This window comes from Myxine glutinosa, chromosome 14 (genome assembly GCF_964187855.1).
Source record: "Myxine glutinosa chromosome 14, kmMyxGlut1.1, whole genome shotgun sequence".
Taxonomy (NCBI): Eukaryota; Metazoa; Chordata; class Myxini; order Myxiniformes; family Myxinidae; genus Myxine; species Myxine glutinosa.
In genome coordinates this window covers 63,618,023-63,645,839 of record NC_136274.1, presented here as the reverse complement: position 1 = coordinate 63,645,839, position 27,817 = coordinate 63,618,023, and the positions used below count along the sequence as shown (strand labels likewise).

General features: G+C 43.6%; 1 protein-coding gene across 1 annotated transcript in view; it reads right to left on the bottom strand.

The window, feature by feature from the left end:
• Positions 1-2,175: 2,175 nt before the first annotated feature.
• LOC137439855 (RING finger protein 17) overlaps positions 2,176-27,817 on the bottom strand; it is a 257,732-nt gene continuing 232,090 nt past the window's right edge. Inside the window, exons 25-35 of the mRNA XM_068136018.2 lie at positions 27,083-27,264; positions 26,496-26,680; positions 24,950-25,069; positions 24,554-24,634; positions 24,261-24,386; positions 24,114-24,167; positions 23,904-24,017; positions 9,860-10,016; positions 9,508-9,646; positions 7,137-7,329; positions 2,176-2,584 (exon numbers count right to left, since the gene is read on the bottom strand). Coding sequence (XP_067992119.2) covers positions 2,420-2,584; positions 7,137-7,329; positions 9,508-9,646; positions 9,860-10,016; positions 23,904-24,017; positions 24,114-24,167; positions 24,261-24,386; positions 24,554-24,634; positions 24,950-25,069; positions 26,496-26,680; positions 27,083-27,264 — 1,516 coding nt within the window. The 3' untranslated portion in view covers positions 2,176-2,419. The remainder of the gene's footprint in view (positions 2,585-7,136; positions 7,330-9,507; positions 9,647-9,859; positions 10,017-23,903; positions 24,018-24,113; positions 24,168-24,260; positions 24,387-24,553; positions 24,635-24,949; positions 25,070-26,495; positions 26,681-27,082; positions 27,265-27,817) is intronic.

The following is a 27,817-nucleotide window of genomic DNA, read 5'->3' as shown; positions in this document are numbered from 1 at the left end:
TCCCCATTTCACCTGCAACTCACCCCATACCTTCTTATCCAGCTGTTTCCCCTTCAACCACTGCCAATCAAGATCAACTGACCATCAGCCCTGTTTTTTCTGCACTTCCATGAGCCTTGACACCTGAAGCACAATGGGCTCGAATCAAGCAATAACCTCCCTTCTTTAACGGACACAATTATTCCCACATTCTTGTGGAGTTGGCCAGGGGGATTTGTAATTTGTTCAGGGCGCCGGCGATAGCTCGCCTACTCTTCACGAACAACACCGTGGGATCTCAAACGTCCACCAAATAATGCCAGCAGAGGGGACGCCCAGTTTAACGTCCATCCGATGAATCGCGCTGCCTGTGAGACATCAGGATGACATTTATAGCTGGGTGAGGATTCAAACGCAGGATAGACAGCTTCGAGGCAAATATGCCTCTCGGCATAGGCCATGAAATCAGACAACAAACACTTCCTTTCAGACAAATAATAAAGACAACAAACACTTCCTTTCAGACAAATAATAAAGACAACAAACACTTCCTTTCAGACAAATAAAAAAGACAACAAACACCTCCTTTCAGACAAATAAAAGACAACAAACACGTAATATAAATCATGCGTCAGGATGGGGGATGACATGAGAGAGTGGTGCACCACCTGCCTGCCCTGGAGGGAAGAGTGGGACAAGCACAATCAATGCAAGGTGGCTTCAAGTACGAGAGATGTGAGGAACATCAAGAATGAGGAGTGCAGTTAGCCTGGATTTTGGAAGTTTAACCAGGAAGGGGTTATTGGAATAATGCAAGCGCCTGAAGGTAGTGGGTTCAGAGGGTGCAAGATTGGCGGAGAAACGGTTAAAAACGGAAGCCGCTCACCTGTCTGCCATGAGAGAACAGCAGACCTTGCGTTTCGGTCTCATCACAGGAGATTCCAGTTCATTTTCAAATAACATGATTTTTCTTGTTTAAAGATGGTTCTTGCATTTTCTTGTTTTGCATGAACCATAACAGTATAACATACCTCACCATTTAAGATAGCCGACTACAGACTGTGATCAAAAAATGTACCACATAAACCAGTTTGTATGTTTGTACAGATGTCTGTCCCCCTTCATAAGGGTAGGATTTTAAAAGCCAATCTTTTACCATGGATGTGTTTATTTTTGAGGATAAAACAAACTCGAACAACATTTTCCATAAAAGAGTAATTATGTCTCTTATATTGGAATTGTAGACGGTGGCCTGCAAACAAAGGCTCATGGGCGGTGTTTGCTGCACGTGATGTGTGATGTGCGATGCGCGTAGAGTAAACCGAGTGTTCATTTACGTCTATAGGATGTCTAATAAATAAATAAGACAAGCACACGTGGCAGTAGGCCGAGGCTTCAGACTTTGGCACGCTCACGAGGCTGCGCCGTCGGATAAACTGTTCCAACCTGTCATATTTCACAGGCTTTTTCCGAGTAAACCAATACAACCCTAGATCCAATAACCTTAAATGTGATGTTTAATACAAATTGCAAAAGTTGTTTAATTTACCTTCCGAGGGAATAAAACCACACCCATTACCCACACCAACCAACACACAAGTACAATGACCGTTTGACAACCAGGCCTTCGTGTTAACGCTCAGATAATTGCCAACAAGCTCACGCTACAATACAACCAGATACACCACAAATTTTCACCAAAATAACTACTGATTATTTTAACGGAATCAAAGTCAGGATGAAATGCGATTAAAAACAAACAGACAAACATCAATATTGGGTGTTGTCCGTACATAGGGGGATCCAATCACCAACCTGTGCTGCAAACCCTTGAAACCAATGATTCATGAAAAGGACGTTGCAATTACGCAACAAAATTGCAATTACGCAACAAAATCGGTACAACATCAGCTTTAGGAAAGGAATCCAATATGTCCGGCTTTTTATTATCGCTACAACCATGAAGGAATGCATTTTTAGAGCGAACGTCGCACACATTTAGAAATCTATAGAAATGACGCCAAAGATGGTCCAATTATGCACGAACCTTGCCGAAACAACCATTCATCGAAGAAATAGATATCAAACTGGAATTCCAAGAAGAAAACGCTTGGAGCTCCTGCACAAATTAAAGTGTTGACACAAGGTTGGTTCACTTGGTTCTGGGCACAGAATTTGAAAGGAAAAGGCTCAGGCCCCACATCAGCGGTGTTTTAAGGCAGGACAGGACGGAATTACAGCAATAAATCCACAATAATTCCAGTTGAATAAAACGCCAACCTCAACCAAAGCAAAGAGCACCGCATTAAGGAAACAACTTCAATCTTGAACACAAAGCAAATTCTTAAGATACTCAAATTTAACTGATGAAAGTTTATGAGAAAACAAAACAAAACAACAATACAGGAAACTTTCTTTGGTAAGAAGGAATTGTGAGACTTCAATTCTCCTGCGGCTTGACAACGACGAGTGCCGGGAAGATGTCGTCCAGCAAGCTTTTGTTTCTTTCCACGAGGCCTTCATCCATTAAACGCTTCACCACAGAAGTGAGGCAACCGTCCTCCATCTCCTCAAAAAGTGACACCACAACCTCCGGTTGCTTTTCCTGCAACGTTAAAAGAGCAGCAACACGGGGTGCTATGACATACCGAGGATGTGGAGCAGCATTTCCATGAATCGTCCAACACTTTCTAAAATCCCAATTCACCCCTCCCTTCCTAACCTCCCCCCAACCTCTCCCATTCAAATCTCCCCCCTCGCCCCTCCTCTCAAACTCTCTCCTCGCCCCTCCTAAATCCCCCCTTGCCCCTCCCTTTCAAAACTCCACACTCTGCATTTTTCTCCAATTCTCCCCTCTCACCCCTCCTCCTCAATGCAGCCTCCTCCCCGCTTCCTCTCCCTTCCAACTCATACCTCCAACCTTCTTCCTTGCTCTGCCCCCCCCTCTCCAACAAAACTTCACTGTGCCTCATTCAATCACCATCAAACCTTTTGTCCTCCTCAGCCTCCACTTTCTCCGAGCTCTTCTGAAATCTCCGACACACTATCAACAGTTCTCCTTACCTCCTCCTCTTCTGCATTTTACCCTACCCCTCCCTTCCCTCTATCTGATGCCCCCCCCCCCCTTCCACTTCCTTAACAGTATGGACCTCAAACATCCAGGGCCTTCGCTCAAACCTGATTGATCTCTCCATACAGGTTGCTTCTGACAAACAAGACGTAATCTGCTTAACAGAAACTTTCCTCTTTCAAGATGTCTCTGATTCCTTAATATCTCATCCTGGGTACTCCCTCCTCCGGTATGATAGACCTGAGCTTTGCCCTGGTGGTGGGGTTGCTATCTTTATAAAAAAACTCTCTTCCTCACAATACCTTCACTGCCCTCTCTCCACCACACCCCCAGGAGTACCTCTGGCTACGGCTTCCCCTCCGCTCCCACCTTTTGTTCATATGTGTTCTGTACCGTTCACCAAACAGTGATGACTCCATCGATATCTCGCTGTCTGACAACATGGACCAACTTCTATCGACTCATCCCAACTATCTCTTCCTCATAAGTGGTGATTTCAACTGTCATGCCAGCTGGCTGGGTATGGGTTCCACTCTCACCAGACATGGCATCTCAGCAAAGGACTTCTGCGACTCACTGGGACTGACAAAATCTGTCAATTTCCCGACCCGGATCTCGGTCAATGGAGTATCTTCTCTTCCAGACTTGGTTATGACAAACTTCCCTGCAAATATCTGCTGCTCTTCTTCTGCTCCAATCGGTTCATCTGACCAAATGCTTGTTAAAGTGGACATCTCTCTGGCCATTCTCAGAGAGCCTCCTCAGCGTTGACGAGTCTGGCAATTCACTCAGGCCAACTGGCACGGTCTTCAAGCAGCCATCAATCATCTGGACTGGTCTCCCATCTCTACTGCCTCTGACATCAACTCTTCCTGGGAATTCTTCCAAAGTAAACTGCTCTCTCTCATGCACAGATTTATCCCATCTCGTCTTCAGTTGTCATACCCTTCCTCCCGTCCATGGTACACTGAAGTTTGTGGTGAGGCAGTTGCCCTGAACCAACTTGTCTTCGCCTCATGGAAGGCAAATCCAACTGAAGGCAATCTCCATTCCTTTCACAAAAGTTCGGAACAAGTGTGTGTCTGCCCTCAGGAGAGCCAGGAAACACCGTCTCTCCACTCTCAAGACTAAACTCTCAAACCTGTCTCCCTCCTCCAAATCCTGGTGGCGTCTGGTCAAATCTGTTTCTGGTGTTTGTTCCCCCTCCATCCGCTCCCCGACCTCAAATGGCCACACAGCTGACTCCGCACATGAAAAAGCTGAATGCCTCAACTCTGTGTTTGCCACAAAATCTTGTGTCCCAAACCCGTCTCTCTCTGTACCCACCTGACCCAGACATACTCAGCTGCTCCTGGTCTCTGTGGACTTCTCTCCTGTCAAGGCGAAGAAGTTTCTGTCAAGCCTCGACTCTGATTCTGCAAACTGGACCAGACGGCATCAGCCCACAGGTCCTAAAATCCTGCTCTGCCGCTCTCTCACACCCTCTCTCGATTCTCTTCATCTTCTCTTTTGCTCAACGTCATCTGCCATCAGTTTGGAAATCAGCCAACAATACAGCTTTACACAAAAAAGGTGCAAAAACAGATCCTTGCAACTACAGACCAATCACTCTGCCACCAATTATCAGCAAAGTCATGGATTCCATCATTGCTTCGGATATCAAATCCTTCCTCTTCTCCAATGGCTTGAACTCTGATCATCAATTTGGATTCAGACCAGGTCATTCTACTCTGGACATGCTGCTTCTGCTGTCTCAATAATGGATGGAGGTCCTCAATGCCAAACAGTAAATTAGAGCTGTCTCCCTTGACGTATCACGTGCCTTCGATACGGTCTGGCACCTCACCCTGCTCACCAAACTCTCCTCTTATGGTATCCATGGAAACTTCCACGCATGGCTTGCGGACTGCCTCTCTGTTTGTAGTCAACGTGTGGCCCTGAATGGTTTTCACTCATCTCCTCTTCCTGTTCAGGCTGGAGTTCCACAAGGCAGTGTTCTGGGCCCTGTGCTTTTTCTGGTCTTCATCAATGATCTGTCCGACTCTCTGGAAAATCCTCTCTATCTCTTTGCTGATGACTCCACTCTCTCCTGCTCCATACCTCATCCCTCAGATCGGCAGGCAGGAGCCTCCTTACTCTCTGCAGACCTGGACAAAATCACAGACTGGTCAAATAAGTGGAACATGTCTTTCAATCCTGACAAATGTCACACTCACTTTGTCTCTACGAAAATACCATCTGGACAACCCTCCCATTTGCATTCTCAAAAATCCTCTCCAATAAGTTCTGTCACTCAAGCTTTAGGAGTTCACTATCTGCCATGATCTTTACTGGGACAAGCGTTATGCCTAGGTCCCCGTCGGTGAAGTGATGCGAGTTGACAAAGTGGAAGACGCAAGGCGGCCATCTTGGATTTTGACGTGGCGACCCAATTTTCAATAGCGTTCTTCCTTATGCCTAGATACACCCACACACCAGATTAAAAGTTGGTACTTAGCTTATTTTTCAAGATATTTCGCTTACAAGGTTGACATATATATGGTGGCGGCCATCTTGGATTTTGACGTGGCGACCCAATTTTCAATAGCGTTCTTCCTTATGCCAAGATACACCCACACACCAAATTAGAAGTTGGTACTTCGCTTATTTTTCAAGATAGTCCGCTCACAAGGTTCAGACATACATGGCGGCGGCCATCTTAGATTTTGATGTGGCGACCCAATTTTCAATAGCGTTCTTCCTTATACCGAGATACACCCACACACCAAATTAGAAGTTGGTGCTTCGCTTATTTTTCAAGATATTCATCTCAAGGTTCAGACATACATGGCGGCGGCCATCTTGGATTTTGACATGGCGACCCAATTTTCAACAGCGTTCTTCCTTGTGCCAAGATACACCCACACACCAGATTAGAAGTTGGTACTTCGCTTATTTTTCAAGATATTCAGCTCACAAGGTTCAGACATACATGGCATCAGACATACATGGTGGCGGCCATCTTGGATTTTGACGTGGGTTGCACCCACACACCAAATTCGAATGCGGTCCTTCGCTTACGCACGCATACACGCACGCACGGACGGGAAAACCATAGTCCCCCTTTCGCTCCGCGGTGCGACGGGGGACAAAAACCACATTTCAAAGCTGGCCTCCAAAGCCAGTCGCCGACTGGGCATCCGTCGTGTGAAGTCCTTCCTTGGCACACCTGAGCTCCTCACCACATACAAGGCGTTCATCCACAGCTTGGTGGAGTACTGCTCTCCCCTCTGGGCTGGTGCTCCTGCCTCACACCTAGCTCGGCTTCATGCTGTTGAAACCAAAGCTTTCAGAATCATTGGAATCTCCTGCAATGAAGCCGACTCTGAGGGCCTTTCACTCGCTCACCGCAGGCAGGTTGGTGGTCTTTGTCTTCCACAGACTCCTCTCCGGGCTAGCTCCCCCAGCTCTGTCCCCCAAATATTCCTTCAGGTCGCACAAGATCTGCCTGCAACCCTCTTCTGGTGAATCTGCCAAAATCAAGACTCTGCTCACCTTAACATTTTCATTCCTATTTTCTCCCGCCTCGAGAACAAACTCCCTCACTCTCTTCAATCCCACTCCTCCCTCCAGGTCTTTAAAACAGCTGTTCACCACCATCTCTTATCTTCCCCCCATCCAAAACCTTGAGCTCTTCTACCCCCATTAATTCACCCCCCGATCCACTTTTTTTTTGAAATACCGACTTCTTTCCTGGAAGTCCCCGCAGTGTCCATTTGTTTTATACCCCCCTTCCATTTATACCCCCCCCCCCTTCCCATGCCTCATCCCCCCCAAGCCCTCTCCCTCCCACAGATCTCCCGATGTCCCTGTTCTCTACTGTTGTACTTGTGTGCTTCCCTCTGTCTCCCGCTTCCTTTATAATATGTTTTGTGTCAGTTTATGTTTTTTGTCATTATTGTTAGCTCTTACACGAGCCTGGATCTTTTATTCAAAAAAGAAGAAGAAAAAAAATGGTGTCAACAGTATGGATAAGTTTTGAACGTCGGATTTCAAAGAAAAAATTAATACTGGTCTTTGCCATTGTTCAGCCTGGCACAGTGCTCACCTTGATTACAGCCGTGATACGTCGGCCGCTCAAGGCAGAGACCAACATCGTCAGAGCCGCCTGTGGCCATTTGGGCTGGTAAGTGAGTCGCAGCTCATCCGGTGAAACATTTGTGGGAGGATGCACACCATGCAGGTGGCATTGCACAGCGCACAAAGGGATCAATAAGAGAAGAGGGGGGAGCTTACGCACTCTGGAATGACACAAGGAAAGGAAAGGAAAAATAAAGTGGCAAGGAAAAAAAAAAAAAACGAGCTTCCAGGGAAGCAGAACTCAACTGAACTGACTGGACAACTTTAAAGTAGGTCAGTTGTCTGTCCTGGATTTGACTTAAATGAAAAGCCAACAACCTTGTGTAATAATTTTAAGGTCCTTGTATTCTTATACTTGTCCTTGTTTTACAATTGATACAATGCTACACTTTGCAACAATGTTGCAGAAATATAGTTGTGTAGATAAAAGGAAACGGGTGTAATTCGCTTTCAAAGTCACCCACCCCCACATCTTGTCTCAGTGAACATGCCCACAAAACGTTGCAAGTGCATATTTAAGTGACGTCAGAAGAAATTGCAGGGAATCCTTGTCATGAAAGTTATAGAGAAAATGTATATGGACATTTCATATACATGCTAATCATTGAGAAAAATGTTACCTGACTGCCAGAAACTACGGCTGCAAACGTGACGATGCATCTTTAGGCTTTGCAACAATATTGCAGAAATAGAATTTAGTAGGAGTAAATGTTTCATGATATTTATGTGTCAAATGAATACAAAATATATAACAACAATTTATAATTTATATTCAAAATGAAGGTGTGCAAGAAACATTGAAAAAGTGTTGAAATGTCATGACAATTATACATGCATTGTAAGAATTTGACATTCGGCTCCCCCACAATGTTAATTCTGGGTACTTTCATACACATATACAAATGCTATAGAACACACCACGTTTGATCAAAATCCATAAATATTTGTGGACGTTAAAGTCTTAACGTCGTTTCGGAGCTGAAAACAATATGTCGGCCTATGGCGGCCATTTTGTGATGGATCGGGTTGGAATGCAATAGCAACCTACCGTGTGTGGTAAGGGTTAAACATTCTAAGTTTGATGAAAATCTGTTAACATTTGTGGACGCTAGAGTGTTAATGTCGTTTTCATGACCAAAAACAAAATGGTCGCCTAAGTCCGCCATTTTTCAACAGATCGGGCTGAAATGTAATACCAACCTGGTCCTTGGGGTAAGGATGCTGCATGTCAAGTTTGATCAGAAACGGTTGATATTTGTGGACGCTGGAGTGTTAACGTCGAAAAGTTAACAGACGACAGACAACGGACGCCGGAGGGTCTAGTATGTGATGAACTCAACTGGACGGCAGTCCAGTTGAGTTAAAAAGCTCCATCGATCAAAGAACATTTATACAAGGAAGCTTGGACACCGAAGGCAACCTTTTGACCGACTTCGTTCATATAATCTCACAAATAAATACACATAAAATAAGTAACATCATTCTTACAATTAACTTACTCTAACTTAACATCCCCTTCCAAGATGCAATGGCAGAAAATCTAGTCGGGGGATTGGCACAACCAGAGATGTGGTGCCTCCTGCTGGCAGTGCACATCATAACGATCGTTTTCAGCCAAATCCAACCTCACAGGGGGTTAAATTCCGATCAGACAGTTCCCTGGCTACCACCACCAACTGAGTCAACCTGTTGCCCTCTCCATAGAGGTTTACTTCCAGCCTACACCTGCCGAAATGAAACACCAAATTGTTTTCGATTTTTAATTCCACACAAATTGTGCAGCAAATCAAAGATCACGCTGCCAAAATATAATCAGCAAGTGAATATGAATGAATGAATGATCGTTTTAAGGCCATTTTCCCCACTAGAGCAGGGGTTAGCCTTGTGGGCCCCATGACAATCATGGTTCCCTGTTTGAGGCAATGTTTTTATGGCTGGATGCCCTTCCTGACGCCAACCCTTAGTCGCCTCTTACGATGCGCAGGGATACGGTGTACCTATTCTAAGCTGGGGTACACACCGGCAAGTATGGTTTGATTTTTCACAAGGGACGTTCATTTAATCTCTTAGGTGGCAGGGAAGCAGCATGTTTACACACTCGGTGTTGTCCTGCAAAACAACTGAGCATCTGCCGACAAAAACTGCCAAGAAATTTCCTCAAAACAAATTTTGGCAACAAACCTACTAAGTAAGCAGACGGTGGGTTCAGCAAGTAACAATACCTTTGGGAAAGGAATAAAGTGAGGGGGGAGAGGAAGTGGGTGGTGGGATTTAAAATTGCAAATGTAACAGGGATGTCATGCACTTCCAGCAAAAGGACAAGAGCCGGGAATGCTCACCGTTGTTGAGATAGAACTTGAGTGACGCCATAGTCAACAAATTGCACAAGGGCAGACAATGGGCATTTTGACCTCAAGGACACAATGCGACCACGGTACCAGCAGTCATCACACATGTACTGTGCTAGGCATGGCATACCTACATAAGCAAGGAAGAAAGAAAAACAAAGTACAAATGAGGAAAGAGCAGACGTGGACTAAACTGAAGTCTTCACTTCAACTTGACGTTTTTTTTCAAATGGCCTTAATTATCTACACCCGATCCGACCAAAATAAATCCCCAAAATAGAAATTGTAGGTACTTGTTTTTCTAGTTTCAACTTCTAGTTGAGGTAGAGAAGACATGACTAACCGGGTTCCCAATCGTCAAGCAACGGGATGGTGAAAGCCTCCACGTCGATCTGATGGAGCTTCCTGTTGAGCTCAGAAAGAGAGGAATCAGGGCTCTCATTCAGGCTGACATCATCAGAAATTTTGAACTCCCTCTCTCCAAAATGACGAACAAACAACTGCACACAACAATTGTTATAAACAACGGTGCCTATAATGTTAATACAATCAAAGTTATGTAACTCCAAAGGGCAACTCTAAAACGTAATTCTAAAGGATAATTCCAAAGGATAATTCCAAAGGATAATTCCAAAAGGACAATTCTAAAGGGTAATTCTAAAGGATAATTCTAAATGTTAATTCCAAAGGGCAATTCCAAATTCCAGTCCTGGTGTTGGCTTAGCGGTTAGGGTGCCGGCTTGGGATCCTAGGATCCTGGGTTCGAATCCCGGTCGATCGCTGAATTAACGCCAGGGGGGTTGACTCAGCCTGTCATCCTTCCGAGGTCGGCAAATTGAGTACCAGCTTGCTGGGATGAATGATCACGGTGTGTACCCCGGTTTAGAATAGGTACACCGTATCCCTGCGCATCGTAAGAGCGTGACCAAGGGTTGACGTCAGGAAGGGCATCTGGCCATAAAAACATTGCCTCAAACAGGGAACCATGATTGTCATGGGGCCCGCAAGGCTAACCCCCGCTCTAGCGGGGAAAAATGGCCTTAAAACGATCATTCATTCATTCATAATTCTAAAGGGCAATTCCAAAGGGCAATTCCAAAGGGCAATTCCAAAGGGCAATTCTAAAGGGTAATTCTAAAGGATTTGTGTTGTGTTGTTAAAGCTAAACGGTAATTACAAAGGGTGATTATAAAGGGTAATTCTAAAGGGCAATTCTAAAGGGCAATTCTAAAGGGCAATTCTAAAGGGCAATTCTAAAGGGCAATTCCAAAGGGCAATTCCAAAGGGTAATTCCAAAGGGTAATTCCAAAGGGTAATTCCAAAGGGTAATTCTAAAGGATTTGTGTTGTGTTGTTAAAGCTAAAGGGTGCTTCTAAAGGGTGCTTCGAAAGGGTGCTGCGAAAGGGTGCTGCGAAAGGGTGCTGCTAAAGGGTGCTTCGAAAGGGTGTTTCGAAAGGGTAATTCGAAAGGGTAATTCGAAAGGGTAATTCTAAAGGGTAATTCTAAAGGGTGCTTCTAAAGGGTAACTCTAAAGGGTAACTCTAAAGGGTAACTCTAAAGGGTAACTTTTTAGCTCTTTCACGAGCCTCGATATTGTATACAACAACAACAAAAAAAAACCAAAAAAAAAAACATTCAAAAGGATAATTCTGAAGGATAATTTTAAAGGGTAATTCCAAAGGGTAATTCCAAAGGGTAATTCCAAAGGGTAATTCCAAAGGGTAATTCCAAAGGGTAATTCCAAAGGGTAATTCCAAAGGGTAATTCCAAAGGGTAATTCCAAAGGGTAATTCCAAAGGGTAATTCCAAAGGGTAATTCCAAAGGGTAATTCCAAAGGGTGCTTCCAAAGGGTGCTTCCAAAGGGTGCTTCCAAAGGGTGCTTCCAAAGGGTGCTTCCAAAGGGCGCTTCCAAAGGGCGCTTCCAAAGGGCGCTTCCAAAGGGCGCTTCCAAAGGGCGCTTCCAAAGGGCGCTTCCGAAGGGAAATTCTGAAGGGCAATTCTAAAGGGCAATTCTAAAGGGCAATTCTAAAGGGCAATTCTAAAGGGCAATTCTAAAGGGCAATTCTAAAGGGCAATTCTAAAGGGCAATTCTAAAGGGCAATTCTAAAGGGCAATTCTAAAGGGCAATTCTAAAGGGCAATTCTAAAGGGTAATTCTAAAGGGTAATGCTAAAGGGTAATTCCAAAGGATTTGTGTTGTGTTGTTAAAGCTAAAGGGTAATTATAAAGGGTGATTATAAAGGGTAACATTTTAGCTCTTTCGCAAGCCTCAATCTTGTATACAACAAAAAAAAAAAAAAAAAAAAAAAAAAAAAAAAAACCTAATTCAAAAGGATAGTTCCAAACAATAATTCGAAAGGATAATTCAAAAGGGTAATTCCAAAGGGTAATTCACCCTAAAGGGTAATGCTAAAGGGTAATGCCAAAGGGTAATTCTAAAGGGTAATTCTAAAGGATTTGTGTTGTGTTGTTAAAGCTAAACGGTAATTATAAAGGGTGATTATAAAGGGTAATTCTAAAGGGCAATTCTAAAGGGCAATTCTAAAGGGCAATTCTAAAGGGCAATTCTAAAGGGCAATTCTAAAGGGCAATTCTAAAGGGCAATTCTAAAGGGCAATTCTAAAGGGTAATTCTAAAGGGTAATTCGAAAGGGTAATTCGAAAGGGTAATTCTAAAGGGCAATTCTAAAGGGCAATTCTAAAGGGTAATTCCACAGGGTAATTCTAAAGGGTAATTCTAAAGGGTAATTCTAAAGGGTAATTCCAAAGGATTTGTGTTGTGTTGTTAAAGCTGAAGGTGAATTATAAAGGGTGATTATAAAGGGCAATTCTAAAGGGCAATTCTAAAGGGCAATTCTAAAGGGCAATTCTAAAGGGCAATTCTAAAGGGCAATTCTAAAGGGTAATTCTAAAGGGTAATTCTAAAGGGTAATTCTAAAGGGTAATTCTAAAGGATAATTCTAAAGGGTAATTCTAAAGGGTAATTCTAAAGGGGTAATTCTAAAGGGTGCTTCTAAAGGGTGCTTCTAAAGGGTAATTCTAAAGGGTAACTCAAAAGGGTAACTCAAAAGGGTAACTCTAAAGGGTAACTCTAAAGGGTAACTTTTTAGCTCTTTCACGAGCCTCGATATTGTATACAACAACAAAAAAAACCAAAAACTAATTCTGAAGGTGAATTATAAAGGGTGATTATAAAGGGTAATTCCAAAGGGTAATTCCAAAGGGCAATTCTAAAGGGTAATTCTAAAGGGTAATTCTAAAGGGTAATTCTAAAGGGTAATTCTAAAGGGTAATTCTAAAGGGTAATTCTAAAGGGTAATTCTAAAGGGTGCTTCTAAAGGGCAATTCTAAAGGGCAATTCTAAAGGGCAATTCTAAAGGGCAATTCTAAAGGGTAATTCCAAAGGATTTGTGTTGTGTTGTTAAAGCTAAAGGGTAATTATAAAGGGTGATTATAGGGTGATTATAAAGGGCGAATATAAAGGGTGATTATAAAGGGTGATTATAAAGGGTAACTTTTTAGCTCTTTCGCGAGCCTCAATCTTGTATACAACAACAAAAACAAAACAAAAAAAATAACCTAATTCAAAAGGATAGTTCCAAACGATAATTCTAAAGGGTAATTCCAAAGGGTAATTCCAAAGAGTGCTTCTAAAGGGTGCTTCTAAAGGGTGCTTCTAAAGGGTGCTTCCAAAGGGTGCTTCCAAAGGGTGCTTCCAAAGGGTGCTTCCAAAAGGTGCTTCTAAAGGGTGCTTCTAAAGGGTGCTTCTAAAGGGTAATTCTAAAGAGTAATTCTAAAGAGTAATTCTAAAGGGTGCTTCTAAAGGGTAATTCTAAAGGGTAATTCTAAAGGGTAATTCTAAAGGGTAATTCTAAAGGGTAATTCTAAAGGGTAATTCTAAAGGGTAATTCTAAAGGGTAATTCTAAAGGGTAATTCTAAAGGGTAATTCTAAAGGGTAATTCTAAAGGGTAATGCCAAAGGGCAATTCTAAAGGGTAATTCTAAAGGGTGTGTGTTGTGTTGTTAAAGCTAAAGGGTAATTCTAAAGGGTAATGCTGAAGGGTAACTCTAAAGGGTAACTCCAAAGGATAGTTCTAAAGGATAATTCTAACGGATAATTCCAAAGGGTAATTCTACAGGGTAATTGAATGAATGAATGAATGATCGTTTTAAGGCCATTTTCCCCCGCTAAAGCGGGGGTTAGCCTTGCGGGCCCCATGACAATTGTGGTTCCCTGTTTGAGGCAATGTGTTTATGGCCGGATGCCCTTCCTGACGCCAACCCTAATTCTAAAGGGTAATTCTAAAGGGTTTCGTTCATTTCTAGGCTTTGCCTATTCCATATTAAATTCCAAATTGAACCATTTACTGTGGACACGGGTGCGATTTTTTCAAAACAAATCAAAGTCAAACAAAATTGAAAATTATTCCAAACAGGAAGTTTAGTTTTTAAGGATGTTTTAAAGAACAAACAACAGGAACCAAGAACTAACGTGGCATGTTAAATTAAGTGGTGAAACAGACGCTTATTCGACGATTTTTTTTTTGGTGGTCTTGATTTTATTTCAATTGAATTATATACTTGAACAATGCAGAAGAAGTTGCCTTAATGGCACTTTCAAAAACCATGAGTTTAGCAGTACTTGGACCAAATATTGCAGCATTTTACATCATCTTGACCAATCAAATTTGGTGCTCGCAGACTCCCCTTTTTCTCTGCACGGGAAAAGGTGTTCGATGAACTCTCTAGTTGGATAATCAATAATCAAACAAGAAGACGTCATGCGGAGCATGATACTTGCAAAATCCGCCCCCTCCCCCACCAAGAAAAAAAAATTCCATTCATACAGCAAATTGTCCATTTCATCAATATTAAAATTAACAATCTTGATCAAAGCTCGGGTTAATAGGAGGAAAAGTGACGATTTTTCAGATGAAAAATGATGATTTTGGAAGGTTGACCTCAAGTTGACCTTTGACCTTTTGACCTCAAAAATAGTTCGTTTTCCTATTTAGTGACTCAATGTGCAAATGCTGTTCAATTTTCAAGTCAATTGGATGAAAATTGAGGATTTTTGAAACTTGGCCTATGTTGACCTTTTGGCCTATGTTGACCTCAAAAATAGTTGGTGGTTGAATTCAGTGACCATATATGCAAGTCATCTTCAAATTTCAAGTCAATTGGATGAAAATTGAGGATTTTAGAAATTTGGCCTATTTTTATTTTTTGTATACAAGATCGAGGCTCATGAAAGAGCTAACATTAATCACACAGAATACTCACAATAGAACATTAATCACAATAGAAAGACAAACCGACATAAAACATATAACATGGGGAGCGGTAGACAAGATGGGGCGAGAGGGGGAGGAACACAAACACAACATCTGAGAGCAGGGACATCGAGAGATCTGTGGGAGGGAGAGGGCTTTGGGGGGGGAGGCATGGGAAGGAGGGGGTGGGAGAGGTATAAAACATATGGACACTGCCAGGACTTCCAGGAAAGAAGTTGGAATTTCAAACAAGGTGGATCTGGGGCGAATTAGTGGGGGTAGAAAAGATCAAGGTTTTGGATGGGGAAAGATAAGAGATGGTGGTGAACAGCTGTTTTAAAGACCTGGAGGGAGGAGTGGGATTGAAGGGAGTGTGGGAGTTTGTTCCAGCGGCAGGAGAAAAGAGGAATGAAAGAGTGAAGGTGAGCAGCGAGCCGAGATTTTGGCAGTTTGTTGACCTTTTGGCCGATGTTGACCTTTTGGCCTATGTTGACCTCAAAAATACTTGATGGTTGAATTCAGTGACCAGATATGCAAGTCCTCTTCAAATTTCAAGTCAATCTGATGAAAATTGAGGATTTTAGAAATTTAGGAAAGTTGGTGACCTTTGGCCTATGTTGACCTTTTGACCTTTTGACCCCAAAAGCAATAGGCTTCTTGCCTTTGACCAACTCTACCATTTGGTGAAGTTTCGTGAAGATCGGTTGAAAATTGTGACCTGTAGGCCGATGACAAACAAACAGATAGACAGACAGACAGATAGAACCACAAACGGAACCGACCAATATACTTGAAAAATCTTCGATTTTGCAAGTAATAAACAGCCGCTCCCTACATGAGTGACATGGGGGGATAATAGCTTTGAGTTGGAGGCGGCCATCCCAACTTAGTAGAATATTGACGTGCACACACCAAGTACAACCACCAAGTTTTAACGCATTTCATCTCAAACTAACAAGACATGTATATTGTCCTCCCCCTACCCCACTCACATCTATGATGATGATAGTTTATTATACGACAAGCAAAAAATACCCGTATCCAGTGATGAAAAAAGCTCAGGTTAATCTATCAATTTAATTTTTGTTTTTGTATACAAGATCGAGGCTCGTATTTCATGCACTTTTAAAAAGCCTAAGTGTTGCACTCCTAGTTTCACTCAGAGCCAAAGTTCTGAGCTAACAATACCACCCACTGCAAAATGGTGGTGCAACATCAGGCAGTGGAAGTTGGATTTGTCTAAAAATAGGGCAAAATATGTTTAATTCCTTATGATTTAGTGTAGAATATCAACAACACAACATGCATTTTAAAGGCCATTTTCCCTACTAGAGCGGGGGTTAGCCTTGCGGTCCCCATGACAATCTTCTCCATTTTGCCCTATTTTCTGCATCTCTCCTTGTTAACCCCCTTGCCCGCATTTCTTCTTCCACCATCTTTAGCCAAGTCTTTCTCGGTCTTCCCCGTCTTCTACTTCCTTCTACATTCATTTCCATCACTCTTCTCAACCAGTCACTTTCATCCTTCCTCAACACATGACCAAACCATCTCAACCTGTTCCTCTTCACAGCATCAATCACAGGCTCTATTCCCATCATCTTTCGTAATTCATTATTTGTCTTCCTCTCTCTCAACGATACTCCGCACATCCGCCGAACCATTCGCATTTCCACCCTTTCCAACCTTCGTTGCTGCTCTATGTTCATTACCCATGTCTCGCTCCCATAAATCATAACACTTCTCACACATGCAGCATACACCTTTCCCTTCAGCTTCAACGACACTCCCCTCATCATCAGCACGCCACTCAGTTCCCGAAACTTCTTCCATGCACATCTCACTCCAGCAACCATTGCCGAGTCTGATCCACCTTCTCCATTCAGCATGTCTCCGAGGTAGCAAAATGTTTTCACACCTTCCAGCTTCACGCCGTCTCCAAGATCCAACTCAACATTTCCTCCATCTGCAGCTCCCACCTTACATTTGAATGTAGCTGCCACACTGGTTAATGACCCTCTCAGACCACTACATTTTTGATGAACCCATTCAGCGCACATTGTACATTGAATTGAGTTCACTCCGACACCCTTCCTGCACACAGCACAGGGCCACTTCCCAGTTCTTTCCACCTCACCACATGCTTTACCACTTGCCATCACCTTCGTCTTTCCGATATTCACCTTCAGACCTTTTGTCTCCATACATTCCTTCCACTTGTTCATCTTTTCCTTCAGTTCATCCATACTTTCCGCAATCAACACCAGATCATCTGCATACAACAACTCCCACGGTAAACCTTCCTTTACGTTCTGAGCAAGCACCTCCATCACAGCTACAAATAGTAGTGGACTTAGTACCGACCCCTGATGCACTCCCACCTTCACCTCAAACTCACCACTGTTCCCGTCCTTCGTCCTTACAGCTGTGCGCGCTCTTTTGGACATTGCCCTCACTACTCTGATTAACCATTCCTCCACTCCTAACTTCCTCAATGCCCATGTCAATACTTTGCGTGGAACCCTATCGAATGCTTTCTCCAGATCAACAAACCCAAGAAACAACTTCTTCCTCTTCTCCATGTACTTCTCCTGCAACTGCCTCACAATGAAAATCGCGTCTTTCGTTCCTCTTCCTGGCATAAATCCAAACTGCATTTCGTCGATCTTCACTTTCTTCCTTATCCTCCTCTCCAACACCCTTTCCAATACCTTCATTCCATGCTCCAATAACTTTATCGCTCGGTACGAGCCACACTCCAGAGGGTCACCTTTCCCCTTGTATAGAGGGACGAGGGTACTCAGTTCCCAATCCACTGGAATGCGGCCTTCTTTCACCACCAGATTACAGATCTCTGTCATTCTCTTCACACCCCAACTTCCTGCTGCCTTCAACATATCTCCCACAACTCCCGTCGGCCCTCCCGCTTTTCTGCACTTCATTGCTTTTATCGCTTCCTCAACTTCCTTTTCAGTTATCTTCTCTGCCGGTCCTAAAACTGGGTTACTCTCTATGTTGCCATCCCATTCATTCTCTGCATTCAAACAGCATTTCCATATATCTTTTCCATCTTCCTTTAATTCCATCTGGGTCGACAACGATTTGTCCCACTTCATCCTTAAAGCAACTCACCCCCATCACATCACACCTCTCTTTCGCTATCTGCTTTGCAATCCTGAATACTGCTTTCTGACCCTCTTCCGAATCCAAGCGTTCTCCGAACATTTGCCTACATGCCTCCTGCGCCTTTGCTACCTCTTTCTTTGCAGCCTTCCTGGCTGCCTTATAACTTTCATGCTCTGCTGTTTCTGCTCCCGTACCCTTCGCCTTCTGCCACTCCTTGAACTTCTTCCTCTTCTCGTCAATCCTCTTTCCAACTTCATCATCCCACCACCATGTTTCCGAGTGCCTCGGTGGTCCTCTTGTCCATCCACATACCTCACCAACGGCTCCCAACAGACTAGCTTTCATTGACATCCAACCACTTTCAAGCTCAACCACATCATCCTCGACCCAACTCAGCCTCTCTTTTAATGCCTCCCTTACTGTCACCTCTTTCAACCTCCACACCTTCATTCTCGGTTGGTACTTCACCCGCCGAGCTCTCCTTGCACCTTTCACCCTTATGTCGCAGACAACCAAGTGGTGCTGTGAAACAGCCTCCTCCCCCGGGATCACCTTTGTGTCCCGGAGGTGCCCCCTATCTCGCCTACGCACCATCAGGTAGTCAACGGTTGTCGTCGACCCACCTGACGTGTATGTAACAAGCTTATTATCCTCTTTCTGGAACTGAGTATTACAAATCAACAAATCAGCTCCATCAGCAAACTCCAAATTCCTTTCACCTTCTCCATTTCTCACACCATATCCGTAACCCCCATGAACTCCGTCAAAACCATTCATACTCCTTCCCACATGTCCATTTAGGTCTCCTCCTACCACAACAACTTCCTCATCTTTCACGTTTTCCATCAGCTTCTCTATCGCACACCAGAACTTGTCCTTCTCTTCATCGCTTCGACCAACCTGCGGAGCATATCCCGAGATGACGTTCCCCAAGAGCTTTCCAATCATCATTTTCACCATCATCAACCTATCACTCACTCTAGTCACACTCACCACACGGTCTACAAACTCCTCAGAAAACAGGACACCAACACCATTCACGCCCTCCAAGCACCCTTGCCACATAAACTTGTAATTCTGTCCCTGCCTACCCTTCACCATTCTCACACCACTTCCCTTCCATCTCGTCTCTTGCACACAACATATGTCCACTCTTCTTCTGACCAATACTTCCACCACTTCTCCTGATCTCCCTGTCATTGTCCCTACATTCCATGTCCCAAACCTCAGAAACCGATCTCCACTTCGGGCTGTACCCTGCCAATATGTAGTTGTAATTGTCATGGTTCTCTTTTTGAGGCAATGTTTTTATGGCCGGATGCCCTTGCTGACACCAACCGTCTTAGTCGTCTCTTACGACACGCATGGGAAAAGTCTCGAAGTGAGAACGTGGATTTGAGAAAGCAAGGAGCAGAGGTGGAAGAAAACGAGATATAGGGGGCGGGGCACAAGTCGAGACGAGGAGGAGAGTGAACAAGCACGTGTCCAGGAGGAGAGAAAGAATTAATATAGAATTATTATTTTTTGTTTGTTTATTTGTTTGTTCTGTTTTCAAAACGCTGGACAAAGGGTAAGATGTTCGTGAGAGGTAGGGGGGAGAAAAGAAGATCAAAGAAACAAGCAAATACTATGAAGGAAAGAACCCATATTCACAAAACACTGACGGGGGGGGGGGGGGGGGGGAGGGAGCCCGGAGAGACCAGGCCGCACGAGGCGCGAACAAAGAAACGACTAATTACACACAAATTTGCAACAACTACAAAACCAAAACCAAATAGAAACACACAATAACACATACACAACAAAATACCTAGCGGAAATTTGACAAAGAAACGAACGGGAAAACACTCAAACTTTGATGCCGTGGAGAGATCGAAGCAAGCCTCGTCGCTCGAGGGACCGGAAATGCCGGAAGTCAATTTCAATTGTGAAGTCAATATTAGTGTAGAATATCCTGATTGCAAAATAAAATTTGGCATCAGCATTATTCATGCCCATTATTATTCATTAATTCATTCAACATTATTCATTCATGTGGTTATTTATATTATATAATATCAACATTATTCATGCGAATTATGGTGGAAGTGCAATGGTGGAATTATGGTGCAATTCATTATGGTGGAAGACAAATGATGAATTGCGAAAGATGATGGGAATATTGCCTGTGATTGATGCTGTGAAGAGGAACAGGTTGAGATGGTTTGGTCATGTATTGAGGAAGGATGAAAGTGACTGGTTGAGAAGAGTGATGGAAGTTAATGTAGAAGGAAGTAGAGGACGGGGAAGACCGAGAAAGACTTGGCTAAAGATGGTGGAAGAAGAAATGCGGGCAAGGGGGTTAACAAGGAGAGATGCAGAAAATAGGGCAAAATGGAGAAGATTGTCATGGGGACCGCAAGGCTAACCCCCGCTCTAGCAGGGAACATGGCCTTAAAATGCATGTTGTATTCATGCATGCTCTCCTGTCATTTCAAAAGCTCAAAAAAAAGTTTTCAAAAGTTCCATTCAATGTACAATGTGCGCCGAGTGGGTTCATCAAAAATGTAGTGGTCTGAGAGGGTCATTAACCAGTGTGGCAGCTACATTCAAGTGTAAGGTGTGCACAGAGGGAGCTGCAGATGGAGGAAATGTTGAATTGGATCTTGGAGATGGCATGAAGCTGGAAGGTGTTCAAACATTTTGCTGCCTAGGACACATGCTGAATGGAGAAGGTGGATCAGACTCGGCAACGGTTGCTCGAGTGAGATGTGCATGGAAGAAGTTTCGGGAACTGAGTGGCGTGCTGACGAGGAGGGGAGTGTCATTGAAGCTGAAGGGAAAGGTGGATGCTGCATGTGTGAGATGTGTTATGATTTATGGGAGCGAGACATGGGTAATGAACGTAGAGCAGCAACGAAGGCTGGAAAGGGTGGAAATGCGAATGGTTCGGTGGATGTGCGGAGTATCGTTGAGAGAGAGGAAAACAAATTATGAATTGCGAAAGATGATGGGGGCCTGTGATGGATGCTGTGAAGAGAAACAGGTTGAGATGGTTTGGTCATGTGTTGAGGAAGGATGAAAGTGACTGGTTGAGAAGAGGGATGGAAATGAATGTAGAACAAGCGTTACGCCTAGGTCCCCCGTCGGTGAAGTGACCTGAGTTGACAAAGTGGAAGACGCAAGGTGGCCATCTTGGATTTTGACGTGGCGACCCAATTTGCAATAACGTTCTTCCTTATGCCTAGATACACCCACACACCAGATTAGAAGGTAGTACTTCGCTTATTGTTCAAGATATTTCACTCACAAGGTTCAGACATATATATGGGGGTGGCCATCTTGGATTTTGACGTGGCGACCCAATTTTCAATAGGGTTCTTTCTTATGCCTAGATACACCCACACAACAGATTAGAAGTTGGTACTTCGCTTATTTTTCAAGATATTTCGCTCACAAGGTTCAAACATATATATATATATGGTGGCGGCCATCTTGGATTTTGACGTGGCGACCCAATTTTCAATAGCGTTCTTCCTTATGCCTAGATACACCCACACACCAGATTAGAAGTTGGTACTTCGCTTATTTTTAAAGATATTCCGCTCACAAGGTCACAGACATACGTGGCGGTGGCCATCTTGGATTTTGACGTGGCGACGCAATTTTCAATAGCGTTCTTCCTTATGCCGAGATACACCCACACACCAGATTAGACGTTGGTACTTCGCTTATTTTTAAAGATATTCCGCTCACAAGTTTCAGACAGACATGGCGTCAGACATACATGGCGGTGGCCATCTTGGATTTTGACGTGGGTTGCACCCACACACCAAATTCGAATGCGGTCCTTCGCATACGCACGCATGCATGCATGGACGGACGGGAAAACTATAGTCCCCCTTTCGCTCCGCGGTGCGACGGGGGACAAAAAAGTAGAGGATGGGGAAGACCGAGGAAGACTTGGCTAAAGGTGGTGGAAGAAGAAATGCGGGCAAGGGGTTTAACAAGGGGAGGTGTAGAAAATAGGGCAAATTGGAGAAGATTGTCATGGGGCCCGCAAGGCTAACCCCCGCTCTAGCAGGGAAAATGGCCTTAAAATGCCTGTTGTTGTTTGTTGTTTTGTGTTCACAATGGTCTGTTTTTGAGGATAAAACAAACTCGAAAAACATTTTCCATATGAGTAATTATGTCTCTTCTATCCCGGTCATAACTGCCCGCAGTTATTAAGTGGCCCAGGCATAGGTGGACTGTTTAGTTATTATTATTAATTATTGTCCCCCGTCGCACCGCGGAGCGAAAGGGGGACTATGGTTTTCCCCTCCGTCCATGTGTCCGTCCGTCCTTCTGTCCGTGCGTGTGGGCGTGCGTACGTGCGTGCGTGCGTGCGTAAGCGAAGGACCGCATTCGAATTTGGTGTGTGGGTGCAACTGTTACGGATTCGTCACTTCCGTTGTTGTGGTTTTCACCCACTTGACATATTTCTGATATTATGTACTATTATTGTCTTCAAAAGGTTTAGTATTCATGAAGTTATCAAAAGTTAACCTTTTTAACTTTAAATGATTCAAGAAACCGAACCGGAAGACGACGGGGAAAAAGAAGAAGAGGCGTGGCGAGCAAAGTCGGACAAGACGCGTGACGTCGAGCTCTGCAGCGAGCGTTGTCTAACGAAGGTCACGAGGGAATTTTGAGTTCCTTGAAAGGACATCCTGCGATAGGTATTATCGCTGGGATTGAGAAATCTGCGTAGTCAGGTTTAGGCTGAGATTCCGACGAATCCTTGCCTGGTCGCATCGACTCAAGTAAGAGTCGTCGGCCATTTTGAACCTCGCGTTTCGTTCATCGACAAAGGTTTTGCTACGCGTCAGCTCTTCTCAACATCCTATCGTCTGTCGGGGATGTGTGTGCGCGACCGCTTCGTCTCCAATTACGTTGCGGTTTGCTGATTGAGCTGTGAACGTGCTCCTCTGGAGGGCGCCTTTTTACAGTTTCGGCTGTGTGACTGCCATTGCCATCTGTACGGGATTCGGGTCTCAACTGGACAGCGGGATTCGGGTTTCTAATGGACATCGGTCTAGCGATCACTGGAGCGAATCAACTTCGCCTTGGAGAACGTTATCGAGACATTGAGGAGTGTCTTTTTTCACTCACTTGGAGCGCAGTGAGTTATCGGACTTTAGTTGATGGTACCATCATAAGATATATAGAGTGCACTCTGGATTGCTATTGGTTGTACCGTTATTCTTGTGTGTGATTTTTAATACAACATTTGTTCGTTTAAAATCATTGGTGTGGTTTCACTGTTGATTTCTAACACAGAATAACATAATTTTTCTGCCGTGGCTCCTCTCGGGATTCAGAGGTACACCGTGACCAGCGGGTCGGGGAGAAACACGTAACAGCAACCCCAAGTCAAAATCCAGGATGGCCGCCGCCATGTATGTCTGATGCCATGTATGTCTGAACCTTGTGAGCGGACTATCTTGAAAAATAAGCGAAGTACCAACTTCTAATCTGGTGTGTGGGTGTATCTAGGCATAAGGAAGAACGCTATTGAAAATTGGGTCGCCACGTCAAAATCCAAGATGGCCGCCGCCATGTATGTCTGAACCTTGTGAGCGGAATATCTTGAAAAATAAGTGAAGTCCCAACTTCTAATCTGGTGTGTGGGTGTATCTACGCATAAGGAAGAACGCTATTGAAAATTAGGTCGCCCCGTCAAAATCCAAGATGGCCGCCGCCATGTATGTCTGAACCTTGTGAGCGAAATATCATATCATAGCATGTTTTCTGCGTCTTCCACTGTCAACTCACATCACTTCCCCGACGGGGGGACCTAGGCGTAACGCTTGTTATTATTATTATTATTATTATTATTATTATTATTATTATTGTTATAAGCGAGACTTTTGTTGGGGAATCATCTTTTCGGAACAAGGGACCCAAGATGAGTGAAAGGCTGAAGAGATAGATAGGAAATAGCAATTAAATAGCAATTCCTTTTGCACACCTGATTGGGCAAATCAATGTGGCTGACTGAGACGTAAAAGGCCTCTCCAAGCACAGGCAACTCCATCGGCAAGTAGTCATCCATTTGGAACAGTTTTGAGAATTGAGATAACACCTGCAGGGTGGAAAAACGAAGATGTGTTTTGACTGAAATACGCAATAATGTGCAAAGTCAGCAGGAATTAGCAAAAACACCAAGCTCGGTACATACCACTATTTCCAAATCCTGGCTTTCATGATGGACTTCAGAAGCAGGACACTCAATCTGAACAGGCAGCAGATGAAGAAAATAAAATAAACGACAGATCACAAGACACACATCAGTTCGACAAAATTACATCATCCTGATCAGTCTTACATCTGAGCCTTCACATTCCAACACGCCAGCATCAAGAAGGTGGCGATGGGCCAGCAGGTGGGAAATGGATAAACCGGCATGCCAGACCTTTGCAAGCAGGGACCCCTCATCTCCAGCACTCAAAGACTGCAAGGAAAGCAATAAAGCTCATTTTTATTTAACATTTTGGGAGAACTTCAGCATTAATCATACCATTGCCTGAAAGATTAAAAATGGTGGTCTAAAAACAATGCTGGAATTTTGATGAGGGAAAATAAAGAAATTAAAACAAAGGGAATTTTCAAAGGGATTACCTGCAACGATACGTCAACAATCTTTCCCACGAGTAAGTGATGGAGGTAAGCCTCAGCTCTCTCTGGCCAAAGGTTTCTCTTCTGAAGCAGAGGATTTGGTTCCAAATCAAATTAACTTGGTTTTCTACCAGAGGAACTTTACAACATAAAGTACAAACTTTATTTACCCAAAGCAATTTCCATGCCCAACGTTACAAATTAAATGCTAATACAAGTGAGGACACGTGTAGCAACTCTCTCATAAGATAAATTAAACTTATATTAAAAGATAATTGCTGGCACTCGAAGTTTGTTACGATGTTGCCTCTAATGGACGGGTAGCTGCAAAAATGGTACAAGCACGGGAGTCTACAAATTCAAACTCTGTTAGAGATCTATCATCCAGGGATACCATACCACCAAGTCTTCACATAGAGAAATCTTTAGGCAGAGTGGAGGGATGTCTGTAAACAAATTTGTGATGATGAGATGGCTGGAAGGAATATCTTCGCTGGCTCCAATATCCACGTACTGGATCTGCATAACGGATGCACGAGAAATAACTTTAACAAGCATTCTGAGTATTGCGCTGCAATACATGTCCCCTACCAGCAGTCTGTCGTCCGGAAAACTGTTGGGGAAATTACCAAGGGTTATTTACCCACAGGTTCTGAATCGTTCCCAATCGCTAATTACCTCAGGACGGGCTCACCTGTGATTCACACTCGGGACTTCGATTTATACACCTTGCAGACAGGTCAGCAGAAGCACAACAAAAAACGTTGTTGAGAAAGAACCTTTCGAGTCGTGAAATATCAGTAATTTATTATATTTTCCGGTTCAAGAAGAATGATCGATGTGTGTGTGTGTGTGTGTGTGTGTGTGTATATATATATATATATATATATATATATATATATATATATATATATATATATATATATATATATATATATATATATATATATATATATATATATATATATATATGTTGTTCGGCTTGGCTCCGCCCCTCCCGAAAGCACGTGCTGTGTCGCGCTTTTGACGTTCGCAGACGAGGCTGAGGGCGCGCGGTGCGGCTTGAGGAGAACTCTCGAATAAACAAGAGATATCCATTTTTTTTCTTTTTTTTCCGTTTAATTAACGGTATCTGCCAAACCACGTGCCCTATCGCAAATTCCAAAAGGACATTTTAGTAGACTGACATGCTGAACAGATCTGTGAAGTTTCCCCTTGATTGGATCAAAAATGACGGAGGAGCTCGGTTTTAAAGGTTCATGCTTAAAAACGTCATAACTCTGAAACCATGTGACGCATGACGTCATGCTCGCTGACTTTTTTGTTCGTCATGGGTATGCGATTCTGCCTGCAAAGTTTGGCCTCGATATGTTCAGCCGTTGCAGAGAAAAAGGGGTTTTTCGTGTTTTCACGAAAAACAATATGGCGGCCGAACAACGTGACCTGTGACGTCATAATTACCATTAAAATATTCTACAGACCCTTCCCCCCTACGGTGAAAATTTGATCTCAATCGGTCCTATTATTGCAGAGAAAATCTTTTTTTAAAGGAAATTAAAACTTTAAATGGCACTGAGTTAAGGATCATCAGAATTATCAGAATTCCCAAAGTTCAATGTGCCATAACTTTGTCAAAAATGATCGAAACGTCGTGAAGTTCGAACTCGATCTGTAACTTATAATGAGGAAACCATGAGCCAAGTTTGAAATCATTAGCATTAAGCGTTTAGAAAAAAAGTCCGGAAAACAGTTCTTTGCGTGACGGACTGACGGACGGACAGACTGATGGAGGGACGGCGTGCAAACCTATAGTCCCCTCCAGTGTACACCGGTAGAGGACAAATAAAAGAATGCACACATACAGTGCTAAACTTGTAGAAATGGGTGTGCATTCGAGTCGTCACCGAATTCATTATTTAAAAAGTAAGATTCTGCAGCTCGTTACCCGAACAGCACCACTCAGTATGTGGATGATGAAGGCTCGGTGCCAGCCCCCATCGGAAAAGTGTACCAAACAAGCCTGGTTTGGCTGCCAGTTGAACTCGTCCATCCCTCTGCTCTTTGGAATGTCCAGCTCAAGTTCCACGATGCTTATCTGCACCAAGTCCATTAAAGATGCCAATGCCTTCTCTATTGGAAAAGTTGGGTAGGGAAGGTGGGGGAGGTAAGGCCAGGAAAACAAGCATTCTGAGTATAGCGCTGCAATACATGTCCCCTACCGGCAGTCTGTCGTCCGGAAAACTGTTGGGGAAATTACCAAAGTTCAAAGTGCCATAACCTTGTCAAAAATGATCGAAACGTCATGAAGTTCGAACTTGATATGTAACTTATCATGAGGAAACCATGTACCAAGTTTGAAATCATTGGCATTAAGAGTTTAGAAAAAAAGTCCGGAAAACTGTTATTTGCGTGACGAACGGACAGACGGACAGACTGACGGAGTGCAAACCTATCGTCCCCTCCGGTGTACACCGGTAGGGGACTAATAAGCATGTGCAGCTAGCAAAGTTTAAGAGAAAGTCAAAGTCTCACCTACACCTATGGGCCTGCCAAAGATGTAACAATCCTTATCTATGCTGGTAACGAGCATGGAAAATGATAGACTGGGTGGAGAGATAGGTGGTGGGTAAGAGGAACTAGTCCAGCTTTGCTTCGCTTCTCCTGATACGAGGTTGGTCAGAGTCATCGGCGGGACCAACCATTCTGAGTTGTCGCTGTACATCACAAATCATAGAAACAATGCCGAGTGAGGTATTTTAGCATCAATGACAAATCACTCCATACAATGCAATCCAATGTAGATACTGCGACATGATTCTAGATGGAAAAACAAAAGTTAAGGTAAAAACATATGGGGGTGGGGACCTGAAAGCTAATACACAGCAGTCCATGATGTGTCCCATATATTGAAGTTCTGTGGAGACTTTGTTAACTCGCATAACTCATTGCTCATTCCACATCCAAGATGACATTGGGTTATTACCTCAGCAACCGAAGGTGGATGGAGGTTATGTTTTCACACCTGTCTGTTTGTGAACAAGATATCTCAAAAAGTTGTGGACTGATTCGGACGAAATATAGCAGAGATTTGTTTCTGCTCCCGACGCACGTTTTCAAACTCATTGTCACGGCTCGCCAGATGATGCCGTTGTATCGCTCCACCAGGCCATTGCCTTTGGGGTTGTACACCGTGGTACAGCTAGAGGCTACACCTCGATCCCAAAGAAACTGCTTAATCTCCCGAGACAAAAAGGCCGTACCCCTATC